This window comes from Dipodomys merriami, unplaced genomic scaffold, assembly GCF_024711535.1.
Source record: "Dipodomys merriami isolate MVZ:Mamm:240054 unplaced genomic scaffold, mDipMer1.0.p SCAF_36, whole genome shotgun sequence".
Classification (NCBI taxonomy): Eukaryota; Metazoa; Chordata; class Mammalia; order Rodentia; family Heteromyidae; genus Dipodomys; species Dipodomys merriami.
Window position 1 is genome coordinate 10,413,432 of NW_027205159.1, and position 13,495 is coordinate 10,426,926.

General features: G+C 43.0%; 1 protein-coding gene across 3 annotated transcripts in view; it reads left to right on the top strand.

The window, feature by feature from the left end:
* Window positions 1-13,495, top strand: part of Sh3rf3 (SH3 domain containing ring finger 3) — a 358,300-nt gene that overhangs the window by 280,384 nt on the left and 64,421 nt on the right. For all 3 annotated transcript variants that reach the window (XM_069988660.1, XM_069988662.1, XM_069988661.1), the window contains exon 5: window positions 13,239-13,339. In XM_069988660.1, coding sequence (XP_069844761.1) covers window positions 13,239-13,339 — 101 coding nt within the window. The remainder of the gene's footprint in view (window positions 1-13,238; window positions 13,340-13,495) is intronic.

The following is a 13,495-nucleotide window of genomic DNA, read 5'->3' on the forward strand; positions in this document are numbered from 1 at the left end:
CTACTTAAAGGGAATAGGGATGCTAAGGCTATCTACATTCTATCTACATTTGGAACAAAGCCAGAGAGCTTGTAGCTAGCCTTCCAACACCATCTTCCCAAGTCCCCTATCTTATTCCTAAGTCTTTACACAGAGTGCAGAGATTGGGAAGCTTTGAAGGTTCTGCTGTCTGCAGAAGATGACATGAAGGAAGAGCTGACACTTGTAAAAACTGAGGCCAGTGCTGATCTGATGTTGGTGGTTACTAGCCTGTGAGTGCTGATTCTGGAGGACTGAGGGCTGAGGTCCCATCTAGCCAGGCTCCCTCCACTTCTCTGCTACAGAGAGCCCAAAGGCTTACAAATCAACCCCAAATAACCCCTCGATGAGTAAGATATCCTTTAAAATCAGTGGAAGGAGAAGCATTTCAAATTCAGCAAGAGAGCATCAAATGAATATGTCTTGAATGTCTCTGTCTGAGACAGAAATTAGAAGAACTCCACCTGGCAGCTCCTAGGCATATTTAAAATTCATTACCACCTGCCACCTGTCTGCAGGTGCAGTTCCCTTTGTTGTCTAGGTCTTGTCTCTGTCACAGGATGGATGCCGTACTCCAAGCAGGCAGTTCTGGGCAAGGGCTGAAGATTCTGAGAGTTTGGCTGCCCCAGGCCTGGCATTTTCAGGCTGCTTCATCATGGCTGCTTATCAGCTTTTCAGCCTCCTGCATCTACTCACCTCTGGAGCAGGCTGGCTGCATGGCTGAGCACTGGAGTTTTATTTGTAGTATTTTTAGAAAGTTATGAATTTAATTATGTGCCTATAGGAGCAAAAAGAAACAAAAAGTATAGAGTGAGCCAGAGGGTGAATGCAAGCAATGTAGATGTAGATCTGGCCCAAAAGGAACTTTCTTTTGCAACCCTAAAAGTAATGGTGCTTCTCTGACTTACTGGCCATAATTGAAGATGGGGACAAAGTTCAATGTGGCTGTCTGTGTCTTGGTGTTCTGGTTTTGTCGAATCCTAGGCTTCTAATCCATAGGACCAGGTATCAGCATTTCCTTGGAGAGACATGTCAGGGGTGAACCTTGGTGTCCTTTTTTTTTTTTTTGTTGGTCGTGGGGCTTGAACTCTGGCTTGGGCGCTATCCCTGCATTCTTCAGCTCAAGGCAAGCGCTCTACTGCTTGAGCCACAGCACCACTTCCGGTTTTCTAGTGGTTAATTGGAGATAAGAGTCTCACAGACTTTTCTGCCCAGGCTGGCTTTGAACCATGATCCTCAGACCCAAGACTGCTGAGTAGCTAGGATTACAGGCATGAGCCACCGGTGCTGAGCCTTGGTATCCTTTTGAAAGAAGTGAATACTATGGAGCTCAGTGTGGACGTATGCTGACTAGGCATACCAGGAAAGCTGCTAGCTGCCTCAATCCTTTGGTGGTTCCCATATGAAATCCACATCCTGTGATGGATACAAGGAGATGATCCTCATGGATCCCAGTCTCCAGGGACACACAGGATTCACTTGGGAAAAAGCAGGGGCCAAGACACTGGACTCACATCTGATGTGAAGTTACATTCGTTAGTCCCTGCCCAGACTATCTGGTTAGCAGCTCAGCTGCTCCAGTAGGCAGTATCTTCTATAAGCAAATCTAGAGTGCCTGGAAAGAAGAGATGGCCAGTTGACAGCAGGGGAAGAACTGGCCTCATAAGTGGTGAACAAGCAGTGGAAGTTAAGCAGGCCAGAGGCCAGCCAGCTTCCAGACAACCCTTTTGTTCAGTCAGGTTCCGAGGTCTCTGCCCTTTCCTGGGCCTACTAGCTGCATGGATCTTTTTCTTTTTTAACAGAACCAGACAGAAGAATCAAGCAACAATGTTTTATTCAAGTTTTCTTTGGGAAGCAAGCTCACAATGGTCTGGTATACCTTGTACAAAGTGTACCTTGTACAATGGAATAGTGGTGAGTGATTAGTAAATCATTATTTCACTACTCCTTGGGTAGTGTGTTCTGGACTCACATTCAAAATTAAAATGAGCCATTGGGCACCAATGGCTCATGCCTATAATCCTGCTACTTAAGAGGCCATAATATGATAATTGGGGTTCACGGCTAACCTGGCAGGAAAGTTTGTGAGATTCTTATCTCTAATTCACCACCAAAAACCTAGAAGTGGAGCTATAGCTCAAGTGGTAGAGCACTAGTCGTAAGTGACAATGCTAAAAGCACCCAGGCATGGAGTTCAATCCCAATACACACACACACACACACACACACACACACACACACACACACACACACACACACACACACACATGAGAAGATATTTCAAGATATTTCTTTTCAGTTGTCATCTGTGCCACAGTATCACAGAAAGCAGTGGATCCCAATACTTGCCTGTCATCCGCAATCCCCCTTTTTCTTCTTATTAATATTAACAGGAAAATAATATGGCATTAAACTGCCATAGGGGGACTCTAGTGTTAGTAGTAACCTGAAAATTTTAGAATTGAGGAATTGTGGTTTTGTAACTTAGAGGCTGATGCCCACTTCCAACTGGAGCAGCCTGGAATTTCACAAGCAGGTCACGGTCACTAGCAATGGCTCCATCAGCCATGCAGTCTCATTCCCAGCAAGAGCAAGTGTGGAAACAAGTGGTTTGCCTGGCTTCTGGGATTTCACAGGCAAGGTGAGTTCTGACTCTTGACCCCTAAGAAGCTCTCTGGTGCTGGAGGATCCCTGCACCATGAGTAGGCTCTTTGGCACACTTCCCTTTATTGCTGGCACTGTAGCAAATTCCATCTAATGAGATCATCCTTGCTGACCCTGCATGTTCAAGGCTGGTGTGAAATGCCCATGGGAAGAACATTTAAATATTAGGCTTCAAGAGATTGCTAGATCTGTGTTCACTCTTGAGAGGTGACAATGCTAGAAACCTTATGAGGCTTGTCTGCCTGGGAAGAATCCTGGTATATATTCCTTATGGGGTCATTGAAAAGAATGTGATGAGGCTGGATAACAGTGGCTTATACCTAGCTAATCAGGAGGCAGACACCTGAGGATCATGGTTCAAAGCCAGGAAAGTCTGTAAGATTCTTCAATTAATCACCAAAAAGCTGGAAAGGAGGGCTGTGGCTTAAATGGTAATGTGCTAACTTTCAGCAGCAAAACTCAGAAACAGCAACTATACCCTGGATTCAAGCCCAGGACTGACACACAAAATAAAACAAAACAAAAAATGACTATGTCTAACTACTTTATTACAAGCAAAAGACCTTCTCTATGAAGGGGTCAGGAACAAAGTTCTGTGGTGAACAGGCCTGAACTTGGCTCTGAAGTCAAAGCAATGATTTCTACCATGTGATCTTGAAAACAGAACACACAACTGTCCCAGGACTGTGTACCCCACTTGCTTTTACTGTAACAAAACTAGAGCTCTTTTTAATTTTTTAAAAATTATTGCTGGGCTTACTTCTGCTAAGTCCTCATTAACCTCTTAAGATCCAGAATCATAAAAAATTAAATCATTAAAAACTTAAATAGCCAGGTACCAGCGGCTCACATCTGTAATCCTAGCTACTCAGGAGGCTGAGATATGAGGATTACAGTTCAAAGCAAGCCAGGGCAGGAAAGTCTATTGGACTCTCATCTCCAGTTTAACCAGGAAAAAGTCAGAAGTGGAGGTGTGGTTCAATTCAGGGACAGTGCCTGGGCCCTGAGTTCAGGCCCCAAGACCAGCACAAGAAAGAAAAAGGAAGAAAGAAAGAAAGGAAGGAAGGAAAGAAGGAAGGAAGGAAGGAAGGAAGGAAGGAAGGAAGGAAGGAAGGAAGGAAGGAAAGAAGGAAGGGAAAGAAATGAGAAATAAGGAAAGAGAAAAAAAGAAAGAAAGAAAGAAAGAAAGAAAGAAAGAAAGAAAGAAAGAAAGAAAGAAAGGAAGGAAGGAAGAAAGGAAGGGAAAGGAAAGGAAGGAAGGAAGGAAGGAAGGAAAGAAAGGAAGGAAAAAGAAAGAAAGGAGAGAGAGAGAGAGAGAAATAAATAAATTAGTCAACAAGCTAAAAGACAGCCTACAGAACGGGAGAATTTTGCCAGCTATACATCAGTGGCCTAATATCCAGAATATTCAGAGAACTTAAATCCAGTTAATACATTTGTATACACTTTCATACCACCCAACATAATTACTTATGAGTTTGCAAGCTAAATCTAGCTTCCACATATAGAGGAAAACATGAATAACATGAATCTTTTGTTTCTCAGGGCCTGACTTACTTCACTTATTTTTTCCACCTCTTTCCATTTCTTTACAAATGGTACAATATCTTTCTTTCTAATAGATGAGTAAAATTGCATTATATATATATATATATATATATATATATATATATTCTTGATCCATTCATCCATTGAGGGGCATCTGGACCGATTACATGCCTTGGCTATGATGAATAGGGCTGCAGTAAACATGTTTGTGTTGGTGGCTTTACTGTATCCTGGGTTAATTTTTAATTAATTAATTCCTGGGTTAATCTCCCTGGAGTGGAATTGCTGGATCCTAGGGTAGGTGTGTTTGTTTATTTATTTATTTAGTTAGTTAGTTGGTTGTGGGGCTTGAACTCTGGCCTGGGTGCTGGCCCTCAGCTCTTCAGCTCAAGGAGAGGGCTCTACCACTTGAGCCACAGTTCTACTTCCAGTTCTTTGGGTGGTTAATTGGAGATACATCTTATAGACATTTCTTCCCGGGCTGGCTTTGAACTGCGATCCTCAGATCTCAGCCTCCTGAGTAGGTAGGCGTGAGCCACCGGTGCCCAGCTTATGTTTAATTTTTTGAGGAACCACCATATTGCTTTCCAGAGTGGTTGAACAAGTTTACATTCTCACTAACAGTATATTTTATATGGGAACCACAAAGATAGGCTGGAAGAAAGCCTCTTCAACAGCTGGCAAAACTGGATATCAGTGTGCAGAAAACTGAAACTACATCCTTACATATCACCTTGCACCAGCATCAATGCAAAATGGATGAAAGACTTTAATGTAATACCCCAAATTATTACAGGGAAGAGTAGGGGAAACATTTGGTCACTTGGGCACTGGCAAACACATTCCTGAGTAAAGATCCAGAAAAACAGCAAATTAAAGACAGACTTGCTAAATGGGACTGCATCAAACTACAAAGTTTCTGCATGGCAAAGGACATAGCCAAGAAGCTAGACATCAGACAGTGGCCTATTATCCAGAATTTATAGAGAACTTAAAACGTTAAACCCTAGGGGCTGGGAAGGTGGCTCAGTGGTAGAGTGCTTGCCTTGAATGCACGAGGCCCTGAGTTCTATTCCTCAGTACCACATAAGCAGAAAAAGCTGGAAGTGGCACTGTGGCTCAAGTGGTAGAGCACTAACCTTGAGCTGAAGAGCTGAGGGACAGCACCCAGGCCCAGAGTTCAGGCCCCATGACTGACAAAAAAAAAAAAAACAACAACAAAAAAGTGAAACCCTAATGAGCTAAAGGTAATGTTCTCAGAAGTAAAAATAGCCAATAGACACATGAAGAAATGTTCAAAATTTCTGGCCATAAAAGAAATACAAATCAAAACAACATTGAGATTCTACCTCACCCCAGTTAGAATGTCCATTAGCAAAAAACAAATGAGAACAGATGCTGGCAAGGATGTGTCCAAAAAGGAACTCTAATATATGATTGGTGGGAATGTAAACTTGTTCAGCTACTCTGGAAGGAATTTTTTTGAGGTTTCCCAAAAAGTTAAACATAGATGATCTGGCAATTCCACTCCTAGGCATTTAACCAAAAGATTACAAACCAAGATACAGTAAAACCACCAGCATAACCATGATTACTGCAGCACTGTTCACCATAGCCAAGTTACGGAATTAGCCCAGATATCCCTCAGTGGACCCACTGCACCAAGAAAATGAGGTGTGTGTGTGTGTATATATATATATATATATATATATATATATATATATATATATATATATATATATATATATATATATATATATATATATATATATATATATATATATATGTATGTATGTATGTATGTATGTACACACACACACACACACACATATAATGGAATTTTACTCATCCATTAGAAAGAAAGATATAATGCCATTTGTAATGAAATAGAAAGGCCTAGAGAAAATTATATTAAGTGAAGTAAATGAGGCTCAGAAAAACAAAGGATGCATGTTTTTCCTTATAGGTGGAAGCTAGATTTAGCTTATGAACTTAAAAGTAAATGCATTGAGTGGTATACAAGTATATACAAAAGTATTAACTAAATATGATAGATTCAAGGAGATCTCAATGTAATTCAAAGTTCAGCAAAATAAATATCAAGAAGTGGGTACTCGAAAGCACTGAAGTAAGGGTCAATGGGGAAAGGGCGGACCAATAAAGAGGAGAAGAGGGGGAGAATGCAGTCTAAAATCCAATGATAGCCTACAAAATTAAGAAGAGCAAGGGAAGGGATGGTTAGGGAAGGGATGGATGAGCATGTTGAAAGGGGTGAACATCCCTAGCCATAAAAGAAATGCAAATCAAAACAACATTGAGATATCACCTCACTCCAGTTAGAATGGCAAAAATCAAGAACTCTAACAACAACAGATGCTGGAGGGGATGTGGACAGAAAGGAACCTTACTTCATTGTTGGTGGGAATGTAAACTTGTTCAACCACTTTGGAAAGCAGTATGGAGGTTCCTCAAAAGACTTCACATAGAACTCCCCTATGACACAGCAATCCCACTTTTGGGCATTTACCCAAATGTTTACAAACAAGACTACACTAAAGCTACCAGCACAACTATGTTTATTGCAGCATTTACCATAGCTAAGATATGGAACCAACCCAGATGCCCCTCAGTAGATGACTGGATCAAGAAAATGTGGTATATATACACAATGGAATTCTATGCCTCCATCAGAAAGAATGACATTGCCCCATTTGTTAGGAAATGGAAAAACTTGGAAAAATTCTGTTAAGTGAAGTAAGCCAGGCCCAAAGAAACATAGGTCCCATGGTTTCCCTTATTTGTAATATCTAGTATATGTATGAGTCAAGCGGAAAAGGTCAGATAATGTGATGTCAGGAAAATGAACCCTTAGATGTGTATTTTAATGTTTTTTTTTCTTTCATGCATGTGTTTCTAATGCATTTATAAGATTATCTCTTTGTTGCTTTGTATATCCCTCCCCCACAGTATAACCCCTGCTTTCACTATATTTGATGTCAGTATAACTTGAGGAGGAGATGGGGAAAAACCAGTTGTTTAAGGATACAGGTGGACCTGTTGCAACAATGAGAAGTACTAGTTGTCATGTCTAAAACTAGCTTTACAAAGTCGGTGCGGGGTGGGGGGAAGGGGGGGAAGGAGAAGGATTGGGATTGGGGGGGAGGGGGGAGGCTGGGAAGGGATGTGAAGGGTAAACAAAGGAGGAGGCTGCAATGCTTGGTAAGAAATGTACGCATTATCCTGCCCATGTAATTGTAACTCCTCTGTACAGTATGTTCACAAATAAAATAAAATTAAATTTTAAAAAGATATATCATATTCATACACTGAACGTTAAATGGCAATTCCTTTGTAGAATTACTTAAAAATAAAGAAAGTTATCTTTAAAATGATCATTAAAACACTCCACCCCCCAAAAAAAAAACCCACTTAAATTGTGAAGTCGGAGAGGCCACTTGTTGTTAGCAGGAAGCCAGGTTTGAGATGGGGACACTGGAAGCCCCACAGAACACTATCAAGGGCATCCATTCTGGGGTTTCATATTCAGTTGGCTAGGCTTTTCTTAACTCACTTACTTCTCTACTCAAGAGATATTCATCACCATCTGCTCAGAAGACTGAGTTCTTAGGGATTTGAAAGGGTTGGATGGCAAGATACTGCACACAGTAGGCTCAAATAAATTCTGGTGACTTGGAAGCCCATGCAGTGCCTTGTGCTTAGGAGTTTTGAAGTAGTTCTTTAAGGTAAGGTACCTTTGGTCCTACAATTCCTGCCAGAGGTTAGCAGCCGAAGCTCTCTTGGGAGCCTTTGCAGGTCCAATGATCTCAGCAGTCATTCTCTGTGCAGAAAGATGTAAGCCTCCCAGCAGGTCCCAGCACTCATCCCTGCCCCTGACAGTGTTGGCATTGATGGTGGTGAACATGAAGACCTGATTCAGAAGGCAAGTACTCTGTGTGCATCAAGAGGCCACCATCATTCTACACGCAGTGCCAATCCCTGTGGTAGAGTCCACCCTGGTATTGCTGCCACCTTCCAGAGGTCCACAGTACTGTCCACTGCACACAGTGCCAGGCTGACAAGCTGCCCTAAGCCAGATGAGCATCAGCTTGGGAAAGGTCTGCAAGCATGACCTGCATCTATACTCGTTTCAATTTTAAACAGTGCATGGCCATAAAAATCTTACCTCTTACCTTTGTAAAAAAAAAAAAAAAAAGTGAGCTGACACTCGTGGCTCACACCTGTAATCTTAGCTACTCAGGAGGCTGAGATCTGAGGATCGCGGTTCAAAACCAGCCTGGGCAGGAAAGTCTGTGAGACTCTTATCTCCAATAAACCACCAGAAAACCAGAAGTGGTGCTGTGGCTGAAGTGGTAGAGAACTCACCTTGAGCTGAGGGACAGCAACCAGGTCCAGAGTTCAAGCACCATGACTAACACACACACACACACACACACACACACACACACACACACACACACACACACACACACATACACACACACACACACACACACACACACACACACACACACACACACCCTGGGGCTTGGACTCAGAGCCTGGGCACTTTTGTATAGTTTAGTTTTTTGTTTGTTTGTTTTTTACTCAAGGCCGGCACTCTACCACAGTTCCATTTCCAGTTTTTTAGTGGTTAATTGGCAATAAGAGTCTCAGGCATTTTCTGCCTGGGCTGGCTTTGACCTATTATCCTCAATCTCAGCTTCATGAGTAGCTAGGATTATAGGTGTGACTCACAGGTGCCAGGATAGCTTTGTAACTTTTATTGTTTCAAGTTCCAGCTGATAGCCATGTTTCCCACAAAATTACCTCTCTTGAGCTCTATCTCTCATAAGCTGTCTTAGTGCCTGGCCAGCCAGTACCCTATGCCATAATTGGACCTAAGGTTACTTCTACCACTGAGTACCTAGGTGCCCCCGGATTAGTCTGCTCCTGAGCCTGCTAATACCATTCCTGTGGTATATTTAACATGCATGTGACATGTGTTGGCAAAATCCACATTGCCATTCTTTCTTCCCAGTAGATGGAAATCCATCTTTTCTGTCTGCCCTGGACCAAACACATTAATCCTCCTGTTGAATTATGACTTGAGTGGTTCAAGGCCATTAGAGACATTGGAAGGTAGCAAGTCACCAGCCAGGGCAGATTCCAGGTAGTTCTATACAGTCCCAGCTCTGCACTATTTGGTGCTTTGTGTGCAAAAGAATGGAATTGGATGGCATGGTTGTCAGAAGAGAGTTTGGATGCACAAGATCTGACTTAGAGACAGTTTTCACTCACACACACACACACACACACACACACACACACACACACACACACACACACAGTTTCTGCTGCCCAACCACCTTTATGAGTTGTTGCAAACAGAGATGCCTAATAGACCACCCAGATGCTAGCCCCCTGCTGACCCTGCTGGGTCACCTCTATTCCCTCTCCTCAGGGAGGGAATATGGCACATGTGAAATCAGGAAGGGAAGAACTGGTCTCAAACCAGAGCTTGCTTTCAAAACAGACTTCAAATAATTTAGTCCTGTAATTTGTTATAGTGTTTTGAGAGTGTTTCAAAAAACCATTTTCATTTAACATGTAAATGATATAAAATTTGAATATTCGCTTTAAAGAATAGTTAAATTACCAGGGTACCAGTGCCTCATGTTTGTAATCCTGCCTACTCAGGAGGCTTAGGACCTGAAGATCTTGGTTCAAAGCCAGCCTGAACAGGAAAGTCCATGAGACTTTTATCTCTAATCAATCACCAAAAAGCTGAAGTGGATCAAGTCAGAATACTAGCCTTGAGCACAAAAACTCAGGGAAGTACCCAGGCCCTGAGTTCAAGCCCCAGGACCAGCCAAGTGAAAAAGAAGAAGGCAAAGATGAAGACAAAGTCCCTGTTTTCACTGTATTGGATGTTGATACAATTTGGGGAGGAGAAGGAAAAAAATGTTTAAATAGGGATACAGGTTGACCCATTGCAACAATGAGCTGTACAAGACGCTATGTCGAAAAACAAACTTTATAATTTAGGCAGGGGTGGGGGCGTGGGGGTGTAGCTGAGGAGGTGGGAGGGAAAGGATGGCAGGGGAAAACAAAGGAGGAGGCAACAATGCTGGATAAGAAATGTACTCATTACCTTGCTTATGTAAGTGTAACCCCTTTGTAGAAAATTATGCTTAATACATAAATCTTCAGACTCTTCCATGAATATCTGTGTTATTCACAGGAATAAGCTAATTCTCTATACCACTTCTCTGACCTTCCTTTCGATTTCATGTACCCTAACCCAACCCATGTTGTCTGCATAGACTGGAAAGCAAGATGGCTACAGAGTTGTCATCAGCCATCTAGCCTCTACTATGGGCATCTCAGCTGCTCTATTGAGGTTTTTTACATATAGTGACTATTGCTGTCTCTCTCCCTTTTTTCCTCCTTCCCTGTTTCTCTCCCTCTCCCCCTCTTCTTTCCTCCTTCCCTCCCTCATCCTCCTTCTTTCTCTGTCCCTGTCTCTGTCTGTCTGTCTGTCTCAGACCTCTGTCTGTCTCTCTCTCTCCTCTCTCTCTCTCTCTCTCTCTCTCTCTCTCTCTCTCTCTCTCTCTCTCTCTCTCTCTCTCTCTCTCTCCTTCTCACACACACACACACACACACACACATACACACACACACACACACACACACACCTCCTCTCTCTTTGCATTGAAAGACAGGATGCTGGGATATAAGCCACTGTGGCCATCCACCAAGAGCCATCACTACTCCCAAGAAGCCCCTTGTGCAGGTCAGCACCCCTAAATCTGCTGGCTCCTTCTTGTCTTTTCCATAGTATGAGCATAACCAGTGACAGCTTCCCCTTTGAAACATTCTCTCCCTCAACTACATGTAGGACCTTCTGTTTCTCCAGAGGCCATCTGAGCCTCTGTCAAGTCCTTGTGTCATCACACAGCATGTACTAGGCCTCAGGGAGCCTCCCTCCTCCCTCCTCACTCTGTCCCAGCAAACTGCATCCACCTACCCTGGCATCAGAGGACTCAGGTCCTATTTTCTCTTCTTTAGGCTCTCTGTCCTTCACTGCTTGATGTCCAATGTCTTGGAAACCATGGAATCAATTATATGTCTTGTGAGATATTTCAATGGGCAGGTAAATCTAGACCCTGTTACTCATGGTGGCTGGAATCATAAATATGGGAAGACAAGTTCAATGAGCTTGTCTATATCACACACATGCATACACAGGATTGCTCACCTAAGAGCCATGGGCTCTCCATGAGGCTGCCTGGCTGCCTGACATTGCTGTGTGTCTGATGCTCATATCTGTCTGTCCAGTTAGTCCTCTCCCATATCCGCTTGGTTAATATCCCTAGCCATACTCATCTTCAGTGCTCAGATGTCTATAGGCATGACATGCTCAGTGTGCCCAATGCCAAACTCCTTGCCTTCCTGGATCAATGAGTACCATTTCTTCTGCCTGGTCAAATTATAAGGCAAGAAACTTGATCATTCCCTCCTCTTGCCCTTCAGGCTTTGAATATACTAGATCAGATCTACAGTTACACCTGGCTTTCCTTCCCCACCTACGTCTCTGGTTTCCTTTCTTGTATCATATAAGGCCACTGCCATTGGATTTCAGGCCCATTCTAATCAAAGTAAGTCTCTTCTCAGAATCTTTACCTTATAAATATCTGCCTTCTCCTTCTACCAAATAAGGTCACATTCTCAGGTGCTAGGAGTTGGACTTAGACTTGTCTCTTGAGAAGGACATAAATCAGCTCATGGTGCCTCCTAGTATCTCTAAACAAGACGATAGGATAGCTTTCTCAGGAAGAATCAGAGCAGGAAGAGCAAGCTGTGTGGTAAGAAGGATGATGTTGGCTCTCATGGGCTCTCTAAGGATTCCTCATGCAGGAATTTGCTTGGCAGGCCTATCACACCTTTGTCTTAGAGGACTTAGCACACCCCTGAATGAAGGCATCACCTCAAAACAAACCTTGTAATACATAAGGAGTCCTTGAGGAGCACAGCATGACTTTGGGTGGGAGGTGCCATGCTCTGTAAACAATGGTCACCTTGTAGCCTTTCACTGTCCACTAACTGTCACCTCCTAGGAAAATCCTGGGAATTCTGTATCTAAATAAGCTCATGTTTTATAATATGAAAAAAATTGTCTAGATTGGGGCTGGGAAGGTGGCTCAGTGGTAGAGCGCTTGCCTTGCATGCCTGAGGCCCTCGCTTCGATTCCTCAGCACCACATAAGCAAAAAGAAAAAAAGCCGGAAGTGGCGCTGTGGCTCAACTGGTAGAGCGCTAGCCTTGAGCTGAAGAGCTGAGGGACAGTGCCCAAGCCCAGAGTTCAGGCCCCACGACCGGACTCAAAAAAAATTGTCTAGATTTTATTAACAGACACAAGAATAATTAATTCTGTTTCTAAAGATAAAAGTCAGGCCTCCCTACATGGCTTTTTTCATGTTGATAATATATAATACTCTAGAAAAATTATCTCTTTTCTATTTTTATTATATATATATATGTATTTATTGTAAAGATACTGTACAGAGGGGTAACAGTTACATGAACAAGGTAATGAGTCAGTTTCCGATTGAGCATTGTTTTCCTCCTTTGTTTTCCCCTTACCATCCCTTTACTCTTATCTCTCTTTAACCAGTAGGGCTTGAACTCAGGGCCTGGACACTATCCTTAGCTTTATCACTCAAGGCTGGTACCCTACTACATGAGCCACAGCTCCACTTCTGGCTTTTTTTCTTTTAGTGGTTTGTTGGAGATAAGAGTAGCTAGGTGTGAGACATCAGTGCCCGGCTGAAGAAATTCCTGGAAGCAATCAGGGAAAGGTGTTTTGGATTATCAAGCTCCCTCCAGATTGAAACAACATTATTAACACCCAGACAAGCAGAGCCTGAGGCTTTGGGAGGGCCGAGGGACAGGCAACCGAGGGACAGAACCACCCTGCCCTCATCCTCATCTCTTCTTGTTTGTTTTCAGGATTCCTCTTCAACTGGACTCATCCCCACAGTCATTCCTCGATCTACTGCAGTGGCTGGAGACCCGGTCACGTCTCCCAAAGTCCAGCTGCCCCTCAATGTGTAAGCTGCTCCGTGTATGTGTGTGTGTGTATGTGTGTGTGTGTGTGTCTGTGTGTCTGTGTGTCTGTGTGTCTGTGTCTGTGTCTGTGTCTGCGTGTCTCTGTGTGCATATTAGCACTTACATATGTGGTTTCTGTTGGCTTTTTTTTTTTTAGG